The sequence below is a fragment of the Camelus dromedarius genome, chromosome 34 (assembly GCF_036321535.1).
Source record: "Camelus dromedarius isolate mCamDro1 chromosome 34, mCamDro1.pat, whole genome shotgun sequence".
In the NCBI taxonomy this organism is placed as follows: domain Eukaryota; kingdom Metazoa; phylum Chordata; class Mammalia; order Artiodactyla; family Camelidae; genus Camelus; species Camelus dromedarius.
The window spans coordinates 8,445,125-8,468,262 of NC_087469.1; the positions used below are offsets into that span (position 1 = coordinate 8,445,125).

General features: G+C 51.6%; 2 protein-coding genes across 16 annotated transcripts in view; both read left to right on the forward strand.

Moving 5' to 3' along the window:
• The window catches only part of LOC105090185 (centrosomal protein of 164 kDa), a 59,255-nt gene that overhangs the window by 16,018 nt on the left and 20,099 nt on the right, over positions 1-23,138 (forward strand). For 10 of the 15 annotated variants that reach the window (XR_010378918.1, XM_064482087.1, XM_031443606.2 and 7 more), the window contains 8 exons: positions 5,569-5,724; positions 6,124-6,258; positions 6,921-6,998; positions 14,094-14,465; positions 15,415-15,495; positions 17,383-17,466; positions 21,551-21,636; positions 22,361-22,522. Coding sequence is in view for 14 of the 15 variants with exons in the window: in XM_064482087.1 (XP_064338157.1) it covers positions 5,569-5,724; positions 6,124-6,258; positions 6,921-6,998; positions 14,094-14,465; positions 15,415-15,495; positions 17,383-17,466; positions 21,551-21,636; positions 22,361-22,522 (1,154 nt within the window). In the remaining variant the exon portion in view is untranslated. Of the gene's footprint in view, positions 1-5,162; positions 5,386-5,568; positions 5,725-6,123; positions 6,259-6,920; positions 6,999-14,093; positions 14,466-15,414; positions 15,496-17,382; positions 17,467-21,550; positions 21,637-22,360; positions 22,523-23,138 lie in introns of those variants that run through there. The other 5 variants (XM_031443613.2, XM_031443614.2, XM_064482088.1 and 2 more) reach the window with 4 other exon arrangements.
• On the forward strand, positions 1,160-4,499 carry LOC135319907 (uncharacterized). The gene has a single exon (XM_064482089.1). The coding sequence runs from the start codon at positions 1,439-1,441 to the stop codon at positions 3,032-3,034; it is 1,596 nt and encodes a 531-aa protein (XP_064338159.1). The 5' UTR covers positions 1,160-1,438; the 3' UTR covers positions 3,035-4,499.

Below are 23,138 nucleotides of genomic sequence, written 5' to 3' on the forward strand. Positions count from 1 at the left end.
TTCCTGGTGCTAACTTCTCAGTGAAGATTTCCTCCATTTTCTTTCCTTCCTTCCCAAGGTGTCAGTTCTGATGTTGATGGTTGCTAGTGAATTTGAATTTATCCTTTTTATCATTCCAAGCTGTACAGATACTATTGCATCCCCTCCCCCCCATATTACCAGTCATGGTTCTGAGAAATAAGATAACAAGCCCATTCCTCCAGACATAGACAAGAGGACAAGTAACTGCCAAAGGGGGACATTTTCTAATGGCGTGTGTTTGAAAGATAAAAGATGGACAATGGGCTTCTCACCAATCCAGAACTCTTTTAAATGATAGTCAGCATCTGGGCAGGCTCTGACATGACTAGAGGTGAGAGAGAGAATGAAGTGAGGGTTCTGGGTGGAGGACCGGGTAACGGACCAAGTTCTAGGTGTGTGATTGAGTTCCTGGAGTGCTGTGTGAAAAAGGATTCCTTCTGTGGTTTCAGGAGCTGAGGGCAGTTGGACAGCCCTGGGCTGCCGTTCTGGATCTTAGGGCTCAGAACAGGCAGCTCAAACCTGAGATTGTCCAGGGGTTGGAGCTGACCAGGTGGGCGACCAGGCTCAGGGGGTTTGGGCTCTCTGGAGATGTGTGCTCATGAGCTGGGGGGAGTTCAGTGTGAATGTTTTGCAGGATGTGGTTGATCTTTTAGGGTTTTTTCTGCCGTAAGACTCTCTGACCATGTGGACCTCTCTTGAGCCGTTTCAACCTCTGTGCCTTTGGTAGCAGACCCAGTCCAAGTTTCCAAGGCTCAGCTCACTGCTTATGCTTCCCCTCTTCTCTCCTTTCTTAGACTATTTCTGATAGTCCGTAATAAGGATGGTGGATTTTATGACATTGACCAATCACAGAATTAGGAGCTTGATGTTACCTTCCGTATGACCCAGTTGGTGATTTTCAGGCTTCTGTTAGTAGTGTGTCTTCCAGTCAGTTCCTTCATAGAGGTCCAGCATATAAAGAAGTGGAGCTGCTATGGTTGAACCTGGGGATGTGGGTCTTGGGGATGCCCCTTTCCCATCACATGCACCCTATAGGTGGCCCCCAAGGTAACACGTGGAACCAACCCACAGGTTCCATGGAGGAAGGTTTGTAAGTCATCGATCTAGCCCAGCCTCCTCTTTACACATAAAGAAACTAGAACTCGGAAAACAACAAAGCCCAAGGGAGTTTTTAGTTTTTCTTCCCTCTTGGATTTGTGTTTTACTTTAAATGGAGGGTGGGTTTCTGCTAAAGGTTTACCAAAAATGGAGGTAGTAAGTAGAAATTACAAGTGTTTTGTCTTAGTTTTCTCTGCCTATTTATATACCCATCTAGGAAACACAGCCTGAGCAGGGACTTCTGCCTCCTTCCTCCTTTCTCCGTGGCCCACCCCCTCTCCTAGCACCTGGGCTTGCTGACCTGGACTTAAATCAAGAGATGCAGGCTAGAAGTGAGGGCTCCTCTAAGAAAGGAAAGAGCCCATATCTGCCGGGTGACACCCCTTGGCCTCTCATGGGCTCCCTGCCCAGCAAGCTACAGCCGCTCTCCAAAGGCCAAGCTTCCCGAACCCACCAGATCTTTGCCGACGTGGAGAAAATCTTAGGCAGGGCCCCAGCCCACTGCAGGACAGAGTTAGGTGATCAGCAGGGTCTGGAGAAACCCCAGCAGCTGGCAGAGAAAATCTACCTGGGGTTTTCAGACCCTGAAATAGAAGAGCTGGAGATGAGGACCAGACAGCGGAAACCTGGCCCTCTGGGCCCCGAGAACACCGAGCCCTTCCGGAACGGGCAGGATGCATTAGAGGGCAGGAGCCAGGCCTCTGTCTGCTCGAAGCTTTCGGAAACCCTCAAAGGCCCACAGCTGAAAGGGGAGCAGCACAGCCACAATGTGGCCCAGAGGAGCTCCTCTGGCCCTGGGGGGGACAAGGGTCAGAGCCCCATCCCCTCACCATCCCCTGAGGCGGACCCCTCCCTGTTACCTTGTTCTTCTGACCCCATGCTGCTTTCCAGGAAGAGCAAGCTGTTCTTGTCAGATAGCAGCCCAGCCAGAGACCTCGGCTGTCAGGGCGTGTCTGGAAATGGTGGGAGCGTGGGCAGGGGCAGGAGGAGGAGAGAGCCCCTGGGATTGTGGATGGGACAGGTCTCCAAGCTTGTCCACAAGGACACCCCCGGGAGTGGCAAGAAAACAGAACCTGATGACCTTGAGTCTCCAGAGGCCTCAGTTGAAGGCCCACCCTTGCTAATCCCCCCTGGTACCCTGACCTCAGAACCAGCCCAGAACTCCCCTGCAGGAAGTGCCCCTGGGGAGTCTCCTGCCAGTGAGAAAAGACTGTCCCCAGGCTCTCCAGAGCCGCCCGAAGAAGGCAGGAAGCCGAGTGGGTTTGGGCCTGACTTGGAGACCAGCAGCAGGAGCCTGGCCTCTTACCTTGGCTCTGAGATCCTGGGCGAGGTGACCAACTTCCCGTGGGACCTGCAGAGCTCACGGGAATCTGAGCAGGATGTGGGTCAGTCAGGCCCTGGGCCCAGAGAGCAGCACCCCAGCCCCTTCCTAGCGCCCCAGTTTTCCCACATGCAAAGCTCCGCTGATGAGCAGTCGGAGAGTGAAGACTACTCTGAGGATCAGAGGTTCTACCAGCACATCCTGCAGATGGTCAAGATCTCTAGGCGGTTGGAAGGCCTGGGGCTGCCCGAGAGTGTGCAGGAAATTCCGTGCAAAGATCTTACCGGCATGGTCTATTGTCTGGCAGCCGAGTCTTCCAGGATGTCTAGTGAGGGCGAGCACAAGGCCATCGGAGCCATGGACTCCAGGTTTCTGCCCTGGGGGCCAGAGCAGCTGGAGCATCCTCAGGAGGTGGCCGTTTCCCCGGCTGGGCAGGAGGCCTCTCAGCAAGCCTGTTTCCAGCCAAGCAGCAGCCCCCTCAGGCAGGGGTTGGTTGAACTGAGTTCTAACAGAGGGCTCACTGCAGAGCCAGGCAAGATGCAGCTTCTCGACCAGGTAGGCTTCTTAGAGAGCATGGCCTGCGGGCCTCAGTGAACTTGGCAGGGAGGGATCAGGCTGAGCTGACCATCTTAATGCAGCCATCAGGTCTGCTCTCCTGTTCTTTGTCCTCCCTTGGTAACTGTCGATCCCATAACCACCCAGGATGGTCATCTGTAGGATGACATGCATTTCCTGCTGCTTTTACCCCATCACCTGCAAGATACGGGCTGAGGGTATCTAGACTTCCCTTCCCTGGATCTCAGTGTAATTCGGGTGGTTCACGTGCTCTGAAGATGATCAGTCTTGAGGGTGAGCAAAGTGGCGCTGACCTTGGCACTCATGCAAGATGTAGGGACTGTCCCAGGACTTGGGAAGCCTTCCCCATCAGCTGATTATAGAAGAGTCCTCCCAAGTAGACACCCTACCCCCAGGCTCTGAACGTAGCCCCTTCTTAGAATCACAGAGGACTAGAGAGTTAATACTGTCGCGAGAGGCTGAAGCCTAGAAGATTTCTACCGTTCAGTGAGCTCTTCCGCTCCTTGCTTCCCAGAGTTTCCAGAACCACGTGAATAACCTCGGGCTTGTGCAGACTGCGTTTGGGCCTTCACCCCCCGCTACCGGGATTTACTCAAGGGTTGGGCTTGCCCTGTCATTCTGACCCTTTGTCCCTTAAAGAGTCATCATCTTCATTCAGAAGTCAGGTTGGACTAGAGACCCCAGGGGTCGAGCTGCTTTTCCCCAGCTCTTCTTTGCTGTTGCCCAGCTGTGCCTTTACCCAGTTGTTACCCCGGGTTCCTAATTGCTGGCGTGCACTGGTTCTCCGTTAGCTCTGAGAACTACTGTAGCGCTATAAATATCAGATAAGCTGCAGATGATCCTGAAAGTTTTAATTAGCCCAATGGCAGCAAGTTTATCCGCTCTGAAGGACAACGCCATGCACGGCCCATAGTCAGAGTTAATGGCCATCTACAGAAGCTGATCAGCTAGGAGCCAGGGATGTATAATTTCCCTGCTAACCATTGATTTGGTAAAGGCCTGGGAGAACAAAGCCCTCAGCAGGCCCGTCTCCCTCCCTCAGGCCCCCAGCACGTTTGCAAATTAGCCATGTTAGGAGTCTGTAATTTTCCATAAATACAGTGTGGGAAGAGTTCTACTTGCTGATCCGCTGGGCTGGTTGGGAGGGCAGAAGCCAGGAGGTGCAGGCTGGGTTTGCTCACAGATCACCTCAGAGCAGCTTTCCTGGGCTCCTTTTCCACTGCAACTGGAAGTGTAAAATACCAGCTTGGAGGTTGCCCTGGGTTCCCATCCCTCGTCCGCCCCACTGCTGGCCCTGTGATTTGAGGCAGCGATCTTGACCTCACCGGTCTCCATTTGCTCTTGTGGGGACTGTGGCCTTAGGTGGTTATGAGTGAAATGAGACAGGTGCTTACCCCAGTGCCCAGGGCTCAGGCAGTGTAGGCCAATTTTATTATAACCAGAAACTTTATGGCCTAACCCTGCAATAAGCCAGATGATTGGAAATCAGGAGGGGGATCTCATGTCACCTTTCAGATGTGGTGGTGTACATTCATTTTCAGTTTGAGAGTTTTAACAAGCTCTTTGTAACTTGTCCCCAGAATGCTATCCTTGCCTCTGCCTCTGAGCCCAGGCTATTGTAACGTGAATTCTTGTAACAGTGTTAGTTCCCTAGTGCTGGTGTAGTCCTGGGCCACACACATATGCTCCTGGCCTTCAGGATCTCACTGGAACTTGAACTTCTCAGCAAACCTTCCTAAGTGGCAGGACACACTTCACTTCTGTCTTGCAGATGAGTAAACTGAGAATCCAAGAGCATGTGAGTGGCCCAAGGTCTCACAAATTCTGACGCCCAGGTGGGTGCTTATCCCAGTCCTTGCTGGCACGAAGCCTTCGTTTGGTCGTCCTGAGAACGGGGAAGTAGGGGCCCGCTCAGTCCTTTGGTGAGGTTCCTTCTGGCCACGTTCCTCATCAGTGAAGAGCGGAAGGAGAGTTCTTCTTTTGTGGCTCATGTGTATTTTTCATAGTTACTATTTTAATCAAAATAATACATGCCTGTGTCAAACAATGTCAGCTCTCAGCAGAAGGCGTACAACAAAATATAGCAGTTCTGGGGTGTGGGTGTGCCCCTCCCCAGGGGCAGTGGCTGTCTTCTGGTGTTTGCTTCCGTATTTGTGAATAACATGCTTAGGCTGCTTTTTCTTGATTCATCAGTTTTAAACTTTGTCTATTGAGCCTTCTCATGATCGTAGATGAGGCTTTTGTCTCTGCTCTCCCCCTCCCCCCACTTCCTATGTGAAAGGAGAGCAGAACCGTCTGCCGCATCTGCCAGATGTGAAGGAACCGCTTTCTGTGAGATGGCAGAGTTTCGAGAATCAGGAAGGCAGCCTGTGAGTCTCACACAGTCGGCGCGATGATAATTTCTGGATGTTGTGTTTCATTAGCAGCCTCTGAACGGAGGTGGTTTAGATTGGAACGGGCAGGAATTAGATGTTTTATTTTTATATCCTTCTCCACACTCTGAGAGCCCTGTGGTTTCTTGGGTTTGTAACAGGATGTTTTCTGTTGCCCAGGCCCTGGGCTCCTCGTTAGCCCCCGTCCACGTTTCTCTCGGGGGCCTGGCTCCGTTACGAGGCCTGGTGGATGCCCCACCCTCTGCTCTTCGTGGATCTCGAGGTGTGAGCCTGGGGAGCTCGGTGGAGTCTGGTCAGCTCAGGGAACTCTCGCTGGTAAATGCTTTTTCTTGTGTTCAGTGTAGTTACTGTGAAGCCTCCATGTTCCATGCTAGGAACCACAGCCCATAGATGAGAAATAGAGGGCATGGGCTGACTCCTCAAATCATAATCTAGTGGGGAAGGTGAGTCACACTTGGATGATGCTGAACATGGACTCTGGGCTGTGGAGGATGGACCCAGGCCATAGGGACGTCAGTGCTGATTTCCCAGTCCCTGCAGCCACGGCGGTAGGAGTTGGAAAGGGAGGGGGTCAGTGTAAGCTGGGAGTTGCTGGGCTCAGCTTCCTGGACATGGTGGGCTTGCTCTGGGAGACGTCTAAACAGAAAGAGAGAGGGGGAAGCACTCTGAAGGTCTTCCCAATAAGTGCCTTGACTCTCCTTCTCTATTTTGGAGCCGTCACAGGGTCTCAAGACATCTGCTTATGCAAAGGGGCTCTTGGGCTCCAGCCACGAGGACAAGAATGCTCTCAGCCTCTTGGCTTTAGGGGAGGAGACCAACGAGGAGGATGAGGTGGAAAGTGACAACCAGGTAATGACAAATCCTCTTCCTGGCCTGCAAATCCTATGTGCTGTTAAAGATTTCTTAAAATTGTGGTCAAACATACATAATGTGAAAGTTGCCATTTTAACCCCTTTTACATGTGCAGTTCTTAATTAGGCCTTAAGTACCTTCACAGTGTTATGCGCTCATCACTGCTGTCCATCTCCAGAACTTGTTCATAATCCCAAATGGAGAGTCTGTACCCATTAAACCCTAACTCTGCGTTCTCCCTTCCCCCCAGTCCCTGGTGTCTTTTCTACTTTCTGTCTCTGTGAATTTGCCTATTTGAGATACTTCATATCAGTGGCATCATATACTGTCTTTGTCCTTTTCTGTCTGGCTTCTTTCATGTAGCATCGTTTTCAGGGTCCATCCGGGTTGTAGCACGATTGACTGAATAGTATTCCAGTCTGTAAATAGACCACATTTTGTTTATCCATTCATCTGTTGATGGATACTTGAGTTGTCTTCACCTTTTGGCTAAACTCTGTGCTACTTTGAAAATAAGTGGAAATGATTTTCTAGCCCACAGCTTCATTTCTTGCCCAGTCTCTACACCTGCTGAGTCTGACCCAGAAAGCATAACTGGCGAGGAGCTTCTTGGCCCACACCCTGGGCTGACCAGTTTCCTCCATCATTTTTGTTTTCAGAGTGCGCGCAGCTCAAGTGAGCTTCTCAAGAACCTGCACCTGGACATTGGGGCGCTGGGGGGTGACTTTGAGTATGAGGTAAGAGCCTGAAGCCCATGCAGGCTAATGTCTGGGATTTCCCTCCTTCCTTCTTAATCCTTTCTCCTCGTGGCAGACATATTTGCAAAGAGAACCATTTTGTCCCAGTCCTGTCCAGATGGGATTTCTGGGGTTTGGGGAAGCATAAATGGGGAAAGGAATTCATCCATTCCCTCATTTATCAAGTAACCACCATTTACTGACTCTTTCTATGTGAGACACTTTGCTAGGGTGCAAAGGCCACACAAGCCTTGACTAGCTGTGATTACTGCCCTCTGAGAGTTTACAGTCTCATAAAAGAGAGACTTACATAACTGGAACTCAGAATAGAATGCAGTGAGGCCATCGGGAAGGTAAAATGTGGTGCTGTGGGCAGAGAGAAGTTGGGGTCTCCTGCCCACTTGGATTGACCAGGAGAGGCTTCACTGAGAATCTGACCTCTAAGGTGAGCCAGGAAGGACAATGGGCAGGACTGGGCAGACAGTGGTGAGAGAGAGGTCCAGATGCAGGGCACGACACAGGCAGCGGCAGGAGGGCAGGACGAGGGCGTCTCCTTCGACTGGAGTACAGAGCGCGTGTGGGACAGGAGTGGGAAATGGGACTCTGAGGTAGGTTGGGCTGGATGGTGGAGGACCTGAGTGCCAGCTCAGAAGTCTGGATTGGATCACACAGGCATTGGGAGCCATCAGTGGTTTGGAACAGAGGTGTGATACCATCCAGATTCTTAACATTTGTTGAATGCTGGCTGTGTAGTGGCCTCTGTGCTAGACCCTGTGGGAGATACGGACACTGGTGAGGTATGGTCCGGGCTGGCCTCAAGGAGCGTGCAGTTGGAGAGAGAGAAGGATGCTGGGTACTCTGTGTTTAATGAGCGCTTAGTAACTGTTGCTTAAATAAATATTTAGGAAACTGTCACGAAGGGCAGAGTGTTTAAAGAGCTCTAGCATAGGTACACTGTTTGGAGGAGTTCTGAGTGGAGAGAAATTACCTGCCTAGAGATCAGAGAGAGCTTGGAAGAGACAAGTTTCAACCCGGGTCTTGGAGCATAGGTAATTTTAGATATGAGGGTGTAAGGGATGTTTTAGGCAAGTAAACAGCTTGAGCAAAGGCATGAGGCCTGGGAATTGCAGAACATGGGTGGGAATAGCTTCCAGAATATCACCTCAGCAGTCCTGCTGCTTCTAATCTTTTTCTCCGGTCTGTCCTCCACTCCCACCAGAATGTTTTTTCAAACAAACAAACCAACCCCAAAACTCATCGTGTCATCATAATAGCCAAAAGCTCCCCATGCATTTTTCTACTTGAGAAGGAACATTCACTACTATATGTTCTTGGTCTAGTGTCTGATTTATTAATTTTTAACAATTAAACTTTCTCTAAATATTTCCAAAGTATTCACAAAACCAATAAATCACGACATCAACTCAGATTTCCCCAGACATTTAAATATTGATTGCAGGGTCAGTTAAGCATTTCACAGAATAGGAAATTCTTTTAAAGACTTTAAACACTTTCAAATGGAAGAGATCACTCAGGTTTGTTAGAATCATCACAAAACTGACCAGTGAAACAACAGTGCCTATGTCATGGACTTAAATGTTTCCTTATTATCTTTTATTATTATGTCCTTATCATTCTTTTCCATGTTCATATTGTTTCTGACTCTTGGCGTTTAGCTCACCTCAAGAGCCAGAGTGAAGCTCCCAGGCTGGCTGAGGTTGAGGATGCTGGAAGAGAGGCCCTGAGGTGTAGGTGGGTCTTCTCTGCTGGTCCAGCTCTAGCCACTGGACAGGCCCCGTTTTATACTTAGGCTCTGTCTGTTGCCTCAGAAACTGTCTCATTTTTGGCTCTGCTCAATCAGATATGTTTTAATTGCGACTGTAACACTTTTTTTTTTTTTTTTTTCTGAGAGTCATCCACCTGATCCAGGTCTACTTTGAAACTCTTCCTTCTGAGTGGGACCTGGTCCTGGTCCATTGGCATTAAATCCAAAGCCTTCCATCTCTTTGTTTCTCTGGAATGATAACTTGATTTCTTCTCATCTACCACCAAGACTTATGATGCTGATGGCATCAGTAGCTCAGGTTTTGAGCCTGGAAGGATGACCAGGAGCAGGAATAGGGTGTCAGGAGGACATGCTGGATTTTGGGAAAAGAGGGCAGTCTGCACAAGGCCAAACAAATTGAGAACAGAGCAGAGATTCTCCCTGTTCATGTCTGTAGGTCCAGCACCTGGCCCACTGCCTGGAACTTGGGAAGTGCGTGGGTATGTTTTGCTGAGCAATTGAGACGAATAGATGAATGAATGAATGAATGAATGAGCCACGCTGGGCCCAGAGGGTATCCTGGTTGTGTTTATTCTTCCCTGGGCTTTCCCAGGTCCTGGGTAGAGTGGACACTTGGTCCCTGCTTCAGCTGGTGGGCTAAAGATCCCAGTGTGAATCAGTCATAATGTACTTTGACTTGTGCTAGTTAATTTCTTTTTACTTTATAATAGATTATAAATGCCAACAAAAAAAGGGGTTTTCATCTTTGATGCATCCTGGATTTTCAAAAGCTTCCCTTCTGATTGTTAACGTGCTTCTTTGGGGGAGTGGTAGCTTTTAATGTATTTTTTTTTATAATCTCTTTAATATAAATCGGTAACCCAGTGTGATGGGGAGAAATGTCTGGAGTAGGAGGTGTTAAATACACCCCCCCACCCCTATCTATGGTGTCCCAGCAGATTTAGTTCTTTTTGCCACATGGAGTGTTGGATTCTTGTGTTATAACTTCAGGCAGGAACTGGGGCTTTTCCTGGTGGGGAAGGTTAGTGTTGGGGATGAACGGGGGTTTCAGCGCAGACAAAGCTGCTTGGACCATGCCTTTTAACATGGCTTTTGTCCTAGTTTATAGCCCTTGGGTCCTCTTAGTGGCCCACTTCTTCCTGCTCCTGGGCGTCCCTGGCAGCCCGAGCTGGAGGGCTTATCCCGTGGTTTGTTCTACTGTCTCACTGTCAGCAGTCACTTTGCTCATGATTCCACGAGAGGGCAGTAGGATGGCAAGAATGCCTCTCTCTCTGTCTCCTTCCCCCTCCTCTCCTGCCTTCAACTTAAACTGGTTTCCAGTCTATTACAGAATCAACAGGGATAGGTTCCTGGAACAGACACTGAGCACGGATGGGGAGTGAAAGAAGGGAGGCTGAAGGGAAGGGCAGGCGAGCAGGCAGCAGGTGGCCTCGTGGTGCTGGTGAAAAGCCCATCAGCAGATCAGAGGGGAGGGAGGGAGCTGGGCTTAGAAATAACAGGATGATGTCAGTGCGATTGCAAAAGCGCTAACAACACCGGGGAGCAGCACAAAGGACTGAGACCTACTGAGTGGGCAGGAGACATGGAAAGTAAACCAGACTGATGGTTGGCTTGGTGCGGGTCTCCCCAGAATGGGATCAATGCATGGACGTCGTGTTCAGCTGCCCCGTCCCCCACTCCCTCCCTCCTGAGCTGTGTGGATTACAGGGCCCCTGCCTTTGTGCTCTGGGCCGGAAGAAGATTATAGCTATGGGAGACCTAGTAACTTTTGGGGGTATGTTAAATATTCATGAAACGGTCCTTAGAACACTCTCCTTGCACCCCTGTCTTCATGCAGACGGCAAGGTCTTTTGGGGAAAAACAGCAGGAATTTGCCTTAAGATAATCAAGGACTGGGGCTGTGACAGGAAGAGACAGGAAGAGTGTGTGCAGGGTTGAGCTGAGAGCAGAGCCGTGCTGGGGTCCCACCCCCTGTCCTTGCCTGTGTACCCCACACTGGATGCCCGGCCCTGGGTGTGCATCCTGGGCAGGGTCTCAGGCTGTGGGCCCTGAGATGCGATAAGGAGCAGGGGCCCAGTGAAAGGAGAGGAGTGTGGAGTTGACTGGATGTTTTCCAGACACTCAGCTCTCATTCAGCCATTTGTGGATGACCCACAACGAATGCCCCCTCTGCCGTCCTTGCCCTCGAGATGTCCCTCTGGTTCTCCTGTCGTTGCAGTTAGCTGATGTGGGCACAGGGAATGCAAGTTCGTTTATTTTAATATTAGCCATGTCTTAATGTTTTACTCTTTAGGTAGACAGGATAGGATAAGCTCCATCGTGGGAAACTCTTCTTTAAAACAATTTTGGCTTGAGAATGGCAGGGGCTGGGCCTGGGGTTCCTGGAGTCCGGCCACATTCTCTCATGTGTAAGCAGGGGAGTCTCTACCTGGATCTGTGTCCTCTGATTTTTGATAGGTCGCCTGTTTTTCCATCCTCTTGAATATTAATAGTTCACATTTGTTTGGCTGGTTCCCATTCCAGAAGCTCTATAACAAATATAGTCTGATCCCTGGATAACTTTGTAAAGTAAGTATCACACCTCCATTTTACAGGGTGGAAAATCCTATGTCCACCGACGCACTGAATCGGTTTTAAAAATTCAGTCAACAGGCATTTACTGAGCACCTATTATGTGCCAAAAACTAGGCGCTGAGGATAATAGGGAGCTAATTTGGTGAGGGCCACAGGCCAGGAAGTCCGCAGTTATAATATAGTAGCTGTTGTGAAAGAGGATGAGGATGGAGAAGGCTCCCTGCAGGACGCGATGCTATGAGGACTGATGGGAGTTTGCTGGGGTAGGTTGTGTGTGTGTTAAGAATGTGCCTGGCAAAGCGGGCAAATAGTGATGTTTGTTTACAGGCTCAGTGTGTCTGGCTGGAGATGACCTCGAAGGGAGGCAGGCAGGGGGTGGGCTGGGTGAGAAGGGCCATGGGCCATGTGAGGAGATGTAAACCTGTGGTCTGACACCTCTGTCCCCTAATCCAAGGTCCGTGGCCTTTCATTCACCATGAGATGCGTATGGCCAGGGTGGATTGGCCCAGCTTACTGAGTCAGACACTGCTGACCTCCCCCGAGACACTCCCACATCCTTCGTGGAGTCCATGGGCCCCACAGGCTGGGCATTGCGTGCTGGCCACTGCTGAGAGCTGGCCGCTGTGTGGACACTGAGGGGAGGAGGCCTGGCCTCGCCCTGAAGATGCCTCTCGAAGAGGAGGGGCTCATCTCGGCCCCTCTAAGCCCGGTGACCGTGCAGATTCCCTCCACGCTGTGGGTGTCGGGAGGGTTCCCTGTCTTTGTGCTGCCAAGGACCGAGGGAAGACCTCACCCTTCTCTTGTCCCCTGCTTTTCTCCCTGGGGCAGGCCTGGGGCTGATGACAGCATCACCTCCGTGTCCAGTGCCCTTTGCTTTGGGCAGGAAAGGCTCATTAGCCAGGGCCACCTGGGACATTTCCCTTTTCTCCGTACTCGGCTGAATTCCTCGAGGGCAGAAGCTATGTCTTGTTCTTTGTATTAGGGTCCCCACGGTGGTGTTTGGCACATAGAAGGTGCTCAGTGAATGAACGTGTTTGTCTGTCTCATCACAAAACATCCGTTAGCATTTATGGACCCTCACGGTGAGCCAGGCACAGTTCTCCATTCCGTAACTTACTCGATGAGGGTTGACTCATTTAATCTTCCCAACAATCCTGTGAGACAGGCCCTACCGTACCCCCGTGTTTTAGAGGAAGAGACTGAGGCATGGAAAAGTTAAGCAGTTTGCCTAAGGTCACTGGCAGGTCACATACCTCCATCTGTGCGATCTTATAAGTCAAGATTTGAACCCAGGGATTCTGTCTACGAAGCCGCACTCTGAACTGCTCTGGTTTCCTGCCTCTCTTAACCGTCCTTGGAAAGTCTGGGTTGGCTTGTCTGTCGGCTGCCAGACCTGCAGGCGGATGGTCGTGTCTTTGGGTTCAGTGGCTCCTTCAACAAACAGCATTGATGGATGCCGTGTTTGGGGCTTCTCCTTGGCCCTCTGGACTCCAGTCATCATGCTCCTTGTTGGAATCTCCAGGGTCAGGAATCAGGAAGTCTCAAAAATCCCTGTGAGCAGGGAAGTTGTTTACACTGGCAGCCCAAGTGTTAGCATAGATGTTTTCTGGGAGGAAGGCATTTCTGCGTGAGCCCAGGAGAGATGGCTGGCTGTAGTTCCAAGGGAGGGACTCCTTTGTCTGTTGTGCCAGCTCTACAGGTTTTTCCTGGTCTTTACCGTGAGGTTTGTGAGTGAGGAATAGGATGTGGCAGCTGGCAAGGGGTGCTGCTCCGATCTCTTTTTGAGAGACCCTGTGGAAGGGACCCGAGTGGATTGAGAGTCTGCAGCTGCTGCACCTTTGATCCACCCCGGCTCTTGCCAAAGCTGGGCTTGTTGATGAAGTTGATGGGGTAGGAAGGGCCCTCGTGCAGGGTCGTTTCTGCCTGGCTGCCCTGGACTCTGTCCAGGACTGGGGACCTTCGCAGAACTGTGCTGTGGCCTGAGGCTCTTCTCACCCAAGCCAGCCCCCTCCTCCCCCTCCCCTGTCACAGGCCTCAGGCTTGTGTTCCGAAGCCTCTCCTCACCTCCCTTATCCTTCATAGGCATCTCCCCCATGGGTCTCCTACACACCTCGCCCCACCTGGCACCTGCTGCTCAGAGGACCCACTTGATGGTCCTCCGACAGAGGAGCCCACCTCCAGGGCTGCTTGTGGGGCTTCTTGAAAGGGGAGGCTTTAGGGAGAGAGCTAACCTCGTTGCCGTGGAAGAAGGGCACCCTCCTGACAGTTCTTCCTTGCTGCCTTTTAAAAATGAAAAATATAAATTCTCCACTTTGGTACTTTTCTCTCATGTGGTTCTCCATCATCATCATTGTAAACAAATGCTGACTTGTGAGCCTGCAGTCTTATGGTGTGGCTGATGGGGCTGGAACGAGAGAGATTTATTACTTGAGTGCATGATGGGTGATGACAAATTTGCAGAGTCCAGTGCAGTGGATTCTAAGCCCCTCAGTGGATGAGGGTCAGGTTGGGAGTATCCAAATCACCATAGAAGTTCAGAGTCAGTAGATCTGGGCTGGAGCGAAGAATCTGTGTTTTTAAAAGCTTTTGGAGGGGATATGATAACCACTGGTGTCAGAGCTAGAGCACTGGCCTGTAGGCATCAAGGAGTGGCACCTCCGTCTTGCGGCAAGTCTCTAAACTCCTTTTATTAATTCCTGACGTCTTCCTTTCTGACATGGCCTGCTACTCCCTAGGAATCTCCAAGAACAAGCCAGCCAGAGGAGAAGAAGGACGCTTCTCTTGATTCAGATGCTGCCGGCCCCCCTACTCCTGGCAAGCGCTTCAGCCAAGGTGCAGACAGCAGCCTGAGCAGTGCTGAGGGCAAAGAGCGACCAGGAAGAGGGGCTGCTTGGCTCCCAGAAAAAGAAAAGAATGAGAAGAATGAGTCTAGGACGTCCAGGAGTCTGGTGGACCCCGGGGGCAATCAGCCTGCCAAAGCCAATAAAAAAGAGGCACCAGAGGACCTGGTGGATGCAGGAGAGAAGGGGTCCAGGAAGGAAGAGACAGCAACGGAGCCAAAGAAGGAGGCTTCTGTCTCCAAAGAGAGCAGATCAGAGGCAAGTGAAGTAAGTCACTTTGCCCCACAGGCTGTCGCTGGCTGCACCCCTGTGCTGCTCTCTTGTGCATATTCCTGTCCCTTCATCTTTATTACTGAGTCAAGAGCTTCATTTGCAGGCCCTGCAACGGGCTGTCAACAGCAGCCAGAAGCCTTAATTGTGACAAATATGCCCAGACCCAGCAGGCAGTAAAATCCTGAATGAAACTCCAAACCTGCTGGCACTAGAAATTCAGAGCAGAAATTTGCTTTTCCATCGGCACCCTCCTGGGATATTCATGTTCTTCTGTCTCCCACTTATTTCCTCTTGCCATTTCCTGCCTCCCCTTCCTGCTTCTTGACATCAGTTTGGGGTCAGCCCTGGTTGCAGCCTGTGTTCCTACAAAGAGAGGAGAATATTGAGGGATGTGGGGGGACACTTGGGAGTGTCCGTTTGGGTACAAGAAGACTCCTCACTGATTTCTGCAGCTCTTTCAGAACAACCCTTGCTTTGGCGAGATCAAGCCAGTGACCCAGATGGACAGAAGTAGGACCCCGTGGGGAGATCGCTGGCATTTTTGATTTTTCAAACCTTAGTCCTGCTCCTCCTTCAGGTGGCTGATGAGAGAATTCATTTAAAGAGCTTTTAGCTGCTTTTCAGAGAGCTGCTGTCATTCTGTTTTTTTTTTTTAGGCTACCATCACATTCCCCTCTGCCAACTTTCTAAGCATCTTCCGCTCCCCTTTACTCGGTTCTCCCTCCACGTGTAAGGAGTGTTGTCCATACCCAGCTGTGTGCGCAGCCCGAGTGGGTTGGCGGCTGGTGTGTCCAGAGAGAATGGGAGAATCCACAGGCCTCTTTCAGGTTTTCCAGAAGAGGTGGATTTGGGTTTGGGCACAGCCCTGTGTTGGCACCATGGGCAGTGATCATGACCCTCTGTCCTCTGCTCCAGTGACTTCTCTGTGGGTCTGTCTCCCCAGGATTTGGAGATTAGTGAACATGTGAAGGAACTACAGCTCTCAGACTCCACCGCTTCTGACCCCAAGTCCTTCCCTGGCCTGGTGAGTCTGAGTCTGAGATGGGAGGCAGCAGGGTGGTGGTGAAGGGCATGGATTTGCGAGATCCTGTGGTTAAGTAATTTACCAGCCTCTCACAGCTTGTCAGTGAGAAAGGTAAGATTCAAACGTGGGTCTTATCCTAACTGCATTTTCTCAGCCCATTAACTAAGGATAACACTACATACTTTATGGGTTTGTTGTGAGAAAAAAGTGGGGTAAAGAGTAGGTAAAGGATATAAAACATTATCATATAAACATTAAACAAATGTAACTGTTATTACCATTATTGCCCTGTGACTTGCCTGGGAGATCAGGTGAGGTCATTGCCTTTGGGCTCTAGCAGGGACATTACGTGATTCGGAGGTTAGAGACCGGGTGTGCGTGTGTGTGTGTGTGTGTGTGTGTGAGTGTGATCACTGAGCTGTAGTGAGGACCAGTCCTCAGGCTCTGACCAAGAAGGATGCTGTGGTGCGGTGTCATTTCCAAAGTTAAGACTTTGTTCTGGAATGCCAACATCCATGGTGTCTTTGTCTCAGCCCTTCCACCCAGCCTGCTGTATCCTGGCTTCACTGCCAGGTTTGTATCTAAGGGGAGTAGTTCAGGGTGCTTTTTTGGCAGAGCATTTCTTCCAGAAACCACACTCCATCTGTTTGGAGGAGGCAGATCAAAGGGAAGGGATTAGTGGAGAGGGTCAGGGATGAACAGTAATGATATGAGGGGGTGCAGAGGAATTAGGAGGCTGTGTGCTCAAGCCCCTCACTGAGTCCTGGGCTTAGGAGCCAGATGGCAGCTGCATTGAGTGGAGTAGAACTCACACTGAAAGGAAAATGTCATCAACAAAGAAAACCCACAAGCTAGGAAGGGGAGGCAAAGTCATGGTTGGCAGAAACCGTCATGAAGAATCGCCGTGTCACAGAACCCTCTGAAGCAAGGGCCCTGGCCCTTCTAAAGGAGTCACGGGGTGGAGAAATGTGCCTGTCGGCATTTTTCTTCTCTCTGGGAGTGGGCGGAGGGAGCCATGGACAGCAGGACCAGACCTTGGCCACATGGCCCGTCGTTTATCAGGGCGATGACAGAACTGTCCCCGTTCGCATGCTGTCAGGTAGCAATCCTTCACCTGGCCCAGTGGGGATGGTGGGCTCGGAGAGGGTGGGGCCATGGCCCTGCAGCAGCCAGAGGGCAGCGGGGAGCTGGCACCTGTGTGGGCACTTGCTGCGCATCCCAAAGAGAAGCCTGTGAGGATGTGTCACTAATTAATCCCCATTGTCCAGAGGGGCATCTGTATGGGAAGGGAAAGAACAAGCTGGGAGGAGCCTGGCAAGCCCCGTTTCCAAGCTGCCCACGGGTCTTCTGGGCACTTTGGCCTCCTGGTTGGGCAGCAGGAGGGAGAGACAGCTGGGAAGTGACCTGCTTTGCAGCATGTGTCATGCAAAGGGCTTGGCTTTGGAGTCAGCCCAGGGCACATCTGACCCCCCCAGGCTTCCTGCTTTCTGTATGTGTGACCTTGGGCAAATTGCGTGGGCTCTCAAACTGCTTCCTCATCTGTGAGATGAGGATAAGAGGATCAGTCTTGTAGGGTTATTTTTTTCCCTTTAATTTTATGATGAAAAATTGCAAACATACTGAAAAATTAGAAGAATTTTACAGCGAATACCCATATACTCACCACCTAGAGTCTACCATGACCAGTTTACTGTACTTACTTTATCACACACCTTTCCATCTAGTCACGGTGTTATTTTGAAGATGAAGTGAATGAAATGCTTGGCACAGCTCCTGGCACATAGTAGGCATCTTTCTGGAAGGTGGGGTGGAGGAGAGGTCCTGTATTTCTGGTGGGCACTGACCGTGACGGAGGAGAGCTGACCTCCCTGTCTCTACTGTCTCCAGGACTTTGGTGTTCGCAGCCGGGTCTCAGAGCACCTGCTGGATGCGGACATGCTCTCCTCGGTACTGGGTGGAGCCCGCTGGGAGGTGAGTCTCTTTGGGGCTGGGCTGGGGCTTTATTTTGGGAATAACCGAGAGATGAGTCCTACCCATCCTAGGGTGCATCTCTGGGAGTTCTCTCCCTTCTAATTCATTAAGGCTGGGCCCTGCCTGTGCCATGATGGGGCTTCTGACGTTCGTGCCGTGTGGCTGCCATGAATTAAGGCATTCCCTGCCCTCCTCCCCCATATATTTGTCTGCTTATCCATTCATTTAGCAACTGAACGCTGACTACTCGCTCCTGTGCAAAGCATGGTGTAGTTTGTGGGTTTCAGGGCACTTCCCAGCCTAGCCCATCCTACCTCTGCAGCCTCATTCTCAGCCCACCTGCCATGCCCCAGCTGTGCCCACCACTCACCGTTCCCGGGGCCACACCATCCACCTCTTTCACCGCTCTGCCTGTCGGGCTGCTCCTCCTTCTGTCCTGGCAGGCTCCTTCTTGGTCTTGGAGGCCCACCTCTGTGTCATCTCCTCCAAGCAGGGTGAATCGTTCCCTCCCTTTGCTGCCCTTAGTGCTGCTGCTTTTGTTTTATGGTTCTTTGTCTCCCCTGTAAGCTCTGTGCAGGCATGGGTGGTGCTGGGCGCAGAGTAGGGTATGTGTAAGGGTGACTCAGACACAGATCCTGACCTTAGGGAGCTTGAAGTCAAGATCCTTTTTTCCTCCTCTGTGGGGCTGTTGAGAAGAGAGAGATTCTGGCACATGGTCTCTGCAACTTTAAGGGAACATTTGGTTTAGGTGAAACACACAAGATATTTAATGTGAATCAAGCTGGGAGCCCTTAGTGAAGTGAGGCCCGGGACACGGCAGAGCTGTGAGGCCGGTTGCATCTGAGCCTCACATGTTCTTCTTGCTCTGGCTAGAAGCCTTCCAGGGTCGCTGCTGAGCCACCAGGTCCCTGCCTGACCTTGGTCCCTCTGTTTGCAGCCCTAGAAGACTGTAAAGGCACAAACAAGGCCAGGTGGGGTTAGTCAGGAAGCGTTTGGAGCAGGTGATTTGTGGGGCACCTTTGGCAGCAGGTAAGTGGGAAAGTTACCGAGTGGGCCAGGCAGGGTGAATTTTCACTGCTCCAGCTCCAGAACCTGGCCAATATTAGCATACTTGGGGGGCTTTAAAAAAGATAGATCTCTGGGTCCTGCCTAAGACCTCGTGAGGTCAGCACCCTCTTTTTGGGTCACGCCACTTGGTATAAAGCAGTAGCAGGACCTGGCTTGGACTTGGCCCTCACGAGGCACTCTCTCAGGCAGCCAGCCCTGGCGGAGGAAGCCCTAAGCTGTGTCTCAAGACCAGCATAGCGGGGTGTGGAGCAGCACTGGGCGCACAGGTTGGCTGACCGTGTAGAGCCCTCTTCAGAATTCAGTATCCGGCTCTCTCCCACCTGAGGGTGTGGAGGGGTTGAGACAGCTGGTGAGGTGGTGGTGGGGGGGTGGCTATAGGGAGGAGCAGCAGCCTCTTTATGGAACAGATCAAACCTTAAGTACAGTCCCCTTTGTCTTTCCTGGGGGCTCTGGCCCATATTCTATATTCCCTGGATCTCTCCCAAGGCCAGGGCCAGTACAGAGGCTTAGAACTGAGCAAAACTCAGTTCATTTAAAAAATTTTTTTCCTGCAGCTTTATTGAGCTATAATTGACATCCAGTTAAGTGGACAGATTTAAATTGTACCATTTGATAAGTTTTACCATATGTATACACCATTCAGATCATCACCACAGTCAAGATAATGATTGTAATGTATTATAAACATGACAAATTTTGTAATAGATTATAAAAGTGACCATAAGATTATTTCAAATACTACAGGTCAAAGTCTTCCACTTCCTGCAGCCTTGCTCCCATAGGTGGGGACTGTTAACCATTTCCATTAACATTTTCCATGTGCCTTTCCAGAAATGTTTCTGTATACATATAAGCATATATCTATTTTCTATTTGTTAATCTTTTTTCTTCCTACAAAAATTAGAATTATGCTGTAAATACACTTGGCTGTGTATGCTCTTTAAATTTGAGAATAGACCCTTCACTTATTTCTCAGCTATTTCAGACCTCCCTTGCCTCCCTTTTTATTGGTTGCATAGCATTCTGTTTAATGAATGCACCGTTTAACTGAGAACTGGATCATAAAAGCAAAACCATGGAGCTGAGTTGAGGATGGGGAAGTGGTTAGAGCAGTCCTAGGTCAGAGGCCTATTTGTCAGCATGCTTGCTGTCTCCCCTTTCTGAAGAGTTCTGGCATGCCTGATTTCCTTGTCTGGTTCCTCTGACTCCTTTTCTGGGACGAAAAGTTCTAGGGAGCAAGTGAAACTCTGCTTGAAGGATCTCTGTCTGGGTACTTTCCCAAGGTGTCCCCTAGCAGGGGAACTAGCTGAGTTTCTAGCAGAAATAGAGAAGATGAAACAAGGAGACAGACCTTGTCTGCAGCTTGTCCTTTCTGACCCAGGGCTCACTTGCCAGTATTTGCTGTGATCACTGCACTTTGTCCTATCGTAAATTTTAGTTTGTGAAATAGATGGGCCTATGTGATTTTTTTTTCTCCTTGAAAAGAGAGCGGAGAGCTATCTGCTAAGCTTGGTGTGATTTGTGGGGAGGACAAGTTGTGAGTTGTGCACTGGAAGGGAAGGAGCGGAGCAGGAGAGGGGCGGCCCGCCCTGCCATTGTCTGCGGGCTCTGCCCGGCTGACGCAATTAGGAGTGGCAGCGCTGGCGGGGAGCCCTTCTGCTGCCGGCACCGGGAGGCACTCCCAGGCAGCAGTTCTATTTTTAATGTAATTTGGGGGAGCTGGCTCTTAGCTCAGACCCTGCCCTTCCTCACCCCTCCAGATGGCAGTTGGCCACAGCTGCTGGGGCTCAGGCTGCCAGTGGAGAGGCGTCGGGGCTGAGGGCACGGGGCTGGGGACACGGAGGTGTGCCAGCCCGGCCAGAACCCCGCTGGGGAAGATAGAGTGAGCTGTCTCCTGTCCCACCTCTCCTGTTAACCCTCGTGTCCCGGAACAGACGGGGCTCCTGTCAGTGTGCCAGAAGGAGTGCGGGTCCTGGGATGGGGACGGGCATCGGCACAGCTGGGGTTTTTGGTGTTTTTCTTCCCCCCTTCAGGCTCGGGGAGAGGAAGAGGAGTGTGGGTAGAGCTCACGTGTGGTGCGCCTTGTTTGGGCCCGGAGTTGGGTTTTACGTACATGATCTCCTTTAATCCTCACCAGGAGCCCTGTGAGCTGCGGGTTACTGTCGCATTTTGTGGTGGAGAAAGGATTGGGTCCAGGCTGACTGCACCACAATAACCGTGACCTCACCCCTGCGGAAAGTATTTGAATGTATCAAAAATGTCCTTTTTTACCAGCTTGCTAAATTTGCCCAGACACCCAAACTTTAAAATGAGATTTTGGGCGGTTTGTGTGTGGGTTTTTTTTTTTTTTTTTATAATGGATGGGTGATATAATCCCTGACGAGGCAGGGACCGTCACTGGGGGGCTGGGGAACTCGGAATGGAGCAGAGGAGCACTCTGTCTTCCTCCTTCAGGTGCCCAAATGGTGCCCTTTTTGTCTGGAGTACTGCTCTCTCTCATTTCACCAGGTCTCCATCTGTCCACAATCCTTCCTTTTTAACGTACTTGTCTATTGCCCCTAATCCTGCCGTCTTAATTCTAGCATCCCTTGTACGTCCTCGGCACTGGAGATCTGGGGCCTCTGTGGATTTGGGGCGTTCATGGACGTCTGTGCTTTCTCTGTGCAGCTGGCAGTGAAGCCTTCCACCTGCAGGAGGCAGGACTTTCTTTTTGTGTGTCCTTCAGCCACTGGCTTCTGGCTCAGCCTGAGTGGCTGTGGCATCTGACTCATCCTCCCCAGGCCAGCAAGGTCGGCCCTGGGAGCAGCTGTGAGCCTGGGGGCTTAGCCAAAGCCCCAGGGTCTTCACTGTACAGTGGACAGGCCTCCTCTTCCGCATCCCGCCCTGTCCTCATCCACTCAAGAGCCACCTCTCAGTGCCTCCTGCTGGCATGGGAGTCAGAGGATTGAAGGACACAGTGCAGAACCCCCCCACCCCCCACTCGCCATATACACTTTCCACTGCTGCTTGCCTACAGGCCCAGAGGTTGGGAAGAGAAGACAAGGATGCCAGCCAGTCCAGCCGAGATGAGCTTCAGAGCAAGCAGTCCAGAGGCTCGGAGAGGTACAGTACGTGGGAGGCCGCCCTTAGGGGCCCTTGGGATGGTATGGGCTTGGGCAGAATTCCTGGCTTTGGGCTGTGGAGCTCAATGTGCTTCTGCCTGAAGGCAGAAAATGAGCTGACTGGATGGCCTTGCAAAATGTGTGTGTGTGTGTGTGTGTGTGTGTCTGTGTGTCTGTGTGTGTGTGTGTGTGTGTGTGTGTGTGTCTGTGTGTGTGAGTGATAGACAGGGGCTTCCAGTGTCTCAGGCCTCAGTCAAGGGCCACTGCCCTGGATGGGGAAGGGGATGGTCCTACTTTTTGGACCTTGAAAAGCTATCAGCATTCTTACTTCCTTAAAGCTACCGTTTCATGCATTTTCTATAGTCTGACCACTGGAGTCTGGCTTTTCTTTTTCTCTCTCTTTTCTGCTCAGTCCTTCCATCCCCTGGCCCCAGGGATGGTGGGAACAGGTGTATCTGTGAGTGTGCCCGGCTCTCACTCCCGGGCCAAGCAGGTGCAGCACAGGGACCTGGGAAGGCTGAGGCCAGTCCAGGCCAGGGGGCTGCTCAGTAGGGAGTTTCTCCTTACTGCATTTCTGGGTGCTTTGCCGTCTGTGGGCTCTCCGTGGAGGTGGGGCCAGGGCTGGGGTCCAGCCTAGAGGAGGCATGGACCTAGGTCCACGTACCACATCCCCAGTTCTCCTCCTGCTCTCCGAGTGGAGGCCCTGACTCTGCTGCTCTGCCCAGGTTGTCCCCTCCTCTTCTGCATGGGGAGCGGCTCCAGAGTCCCCTTCACAGCCCAGCCCCTGAAGAAGGGCCTCGGCAGGGGCAGCCTGAGAGGAAGGAGGCGACGGAGGAGCCCGGGGAGGGCTCTGCAGGCAGCCCCGCCCCGCCTGTTGCCCTGCAGAGGTAAGGCTGAGCCGAGAGCCTCCCCCAGGGCAGGCCTGGAGCGGTGGGGAGAGCGGCCGGTTTGCAGCCTGAGCATCAGCAACTGAGGTTTCTGCTTAGTGTTTCACACAAGCTGGGGAGTGAGGGAAACTGCCTCTTCCTAGTGAACAGTCTGCAGCTAAAATTGGGGTGCACAGTCTGATTAGAGCTTAGAAACTTCTGACCCAGCTGCCTCCCTGCCAGAGGCTAGGGCAAGGACTGCTGTCACCCTGGGCTGGGCCATTCCTGCTGTGGCCGGGGAGGTGGGTATTTCTCCCTGCCCCACCTGCCAGCCCCTTCCCTCCCAGCAGTCATCCCACCGCCTGTCATCAGCAAGCCCGCACTCCCTGTGGTGTGCCAGGCCCCAGGGAGAGGGAGGCGTGAGCTCCAGGCCTCTCTGGGCCAGCTAAGAGGACCTTCACTCCCTAGCCTGGCCCAGAGCCTGGTGCATATGTGCTGAGTTTGTTCCCCTTACAAGAGAAAGGCGCTGGTCATAGTGCTCATCCAGGTGCAGTGAGTTCTGGGGACAGTTGAGCAGCGGGGGTGTTCTCAGCAGCATCCACAGAACACCTGCTGTGTGCAGAGCTGCTCCTAGGGC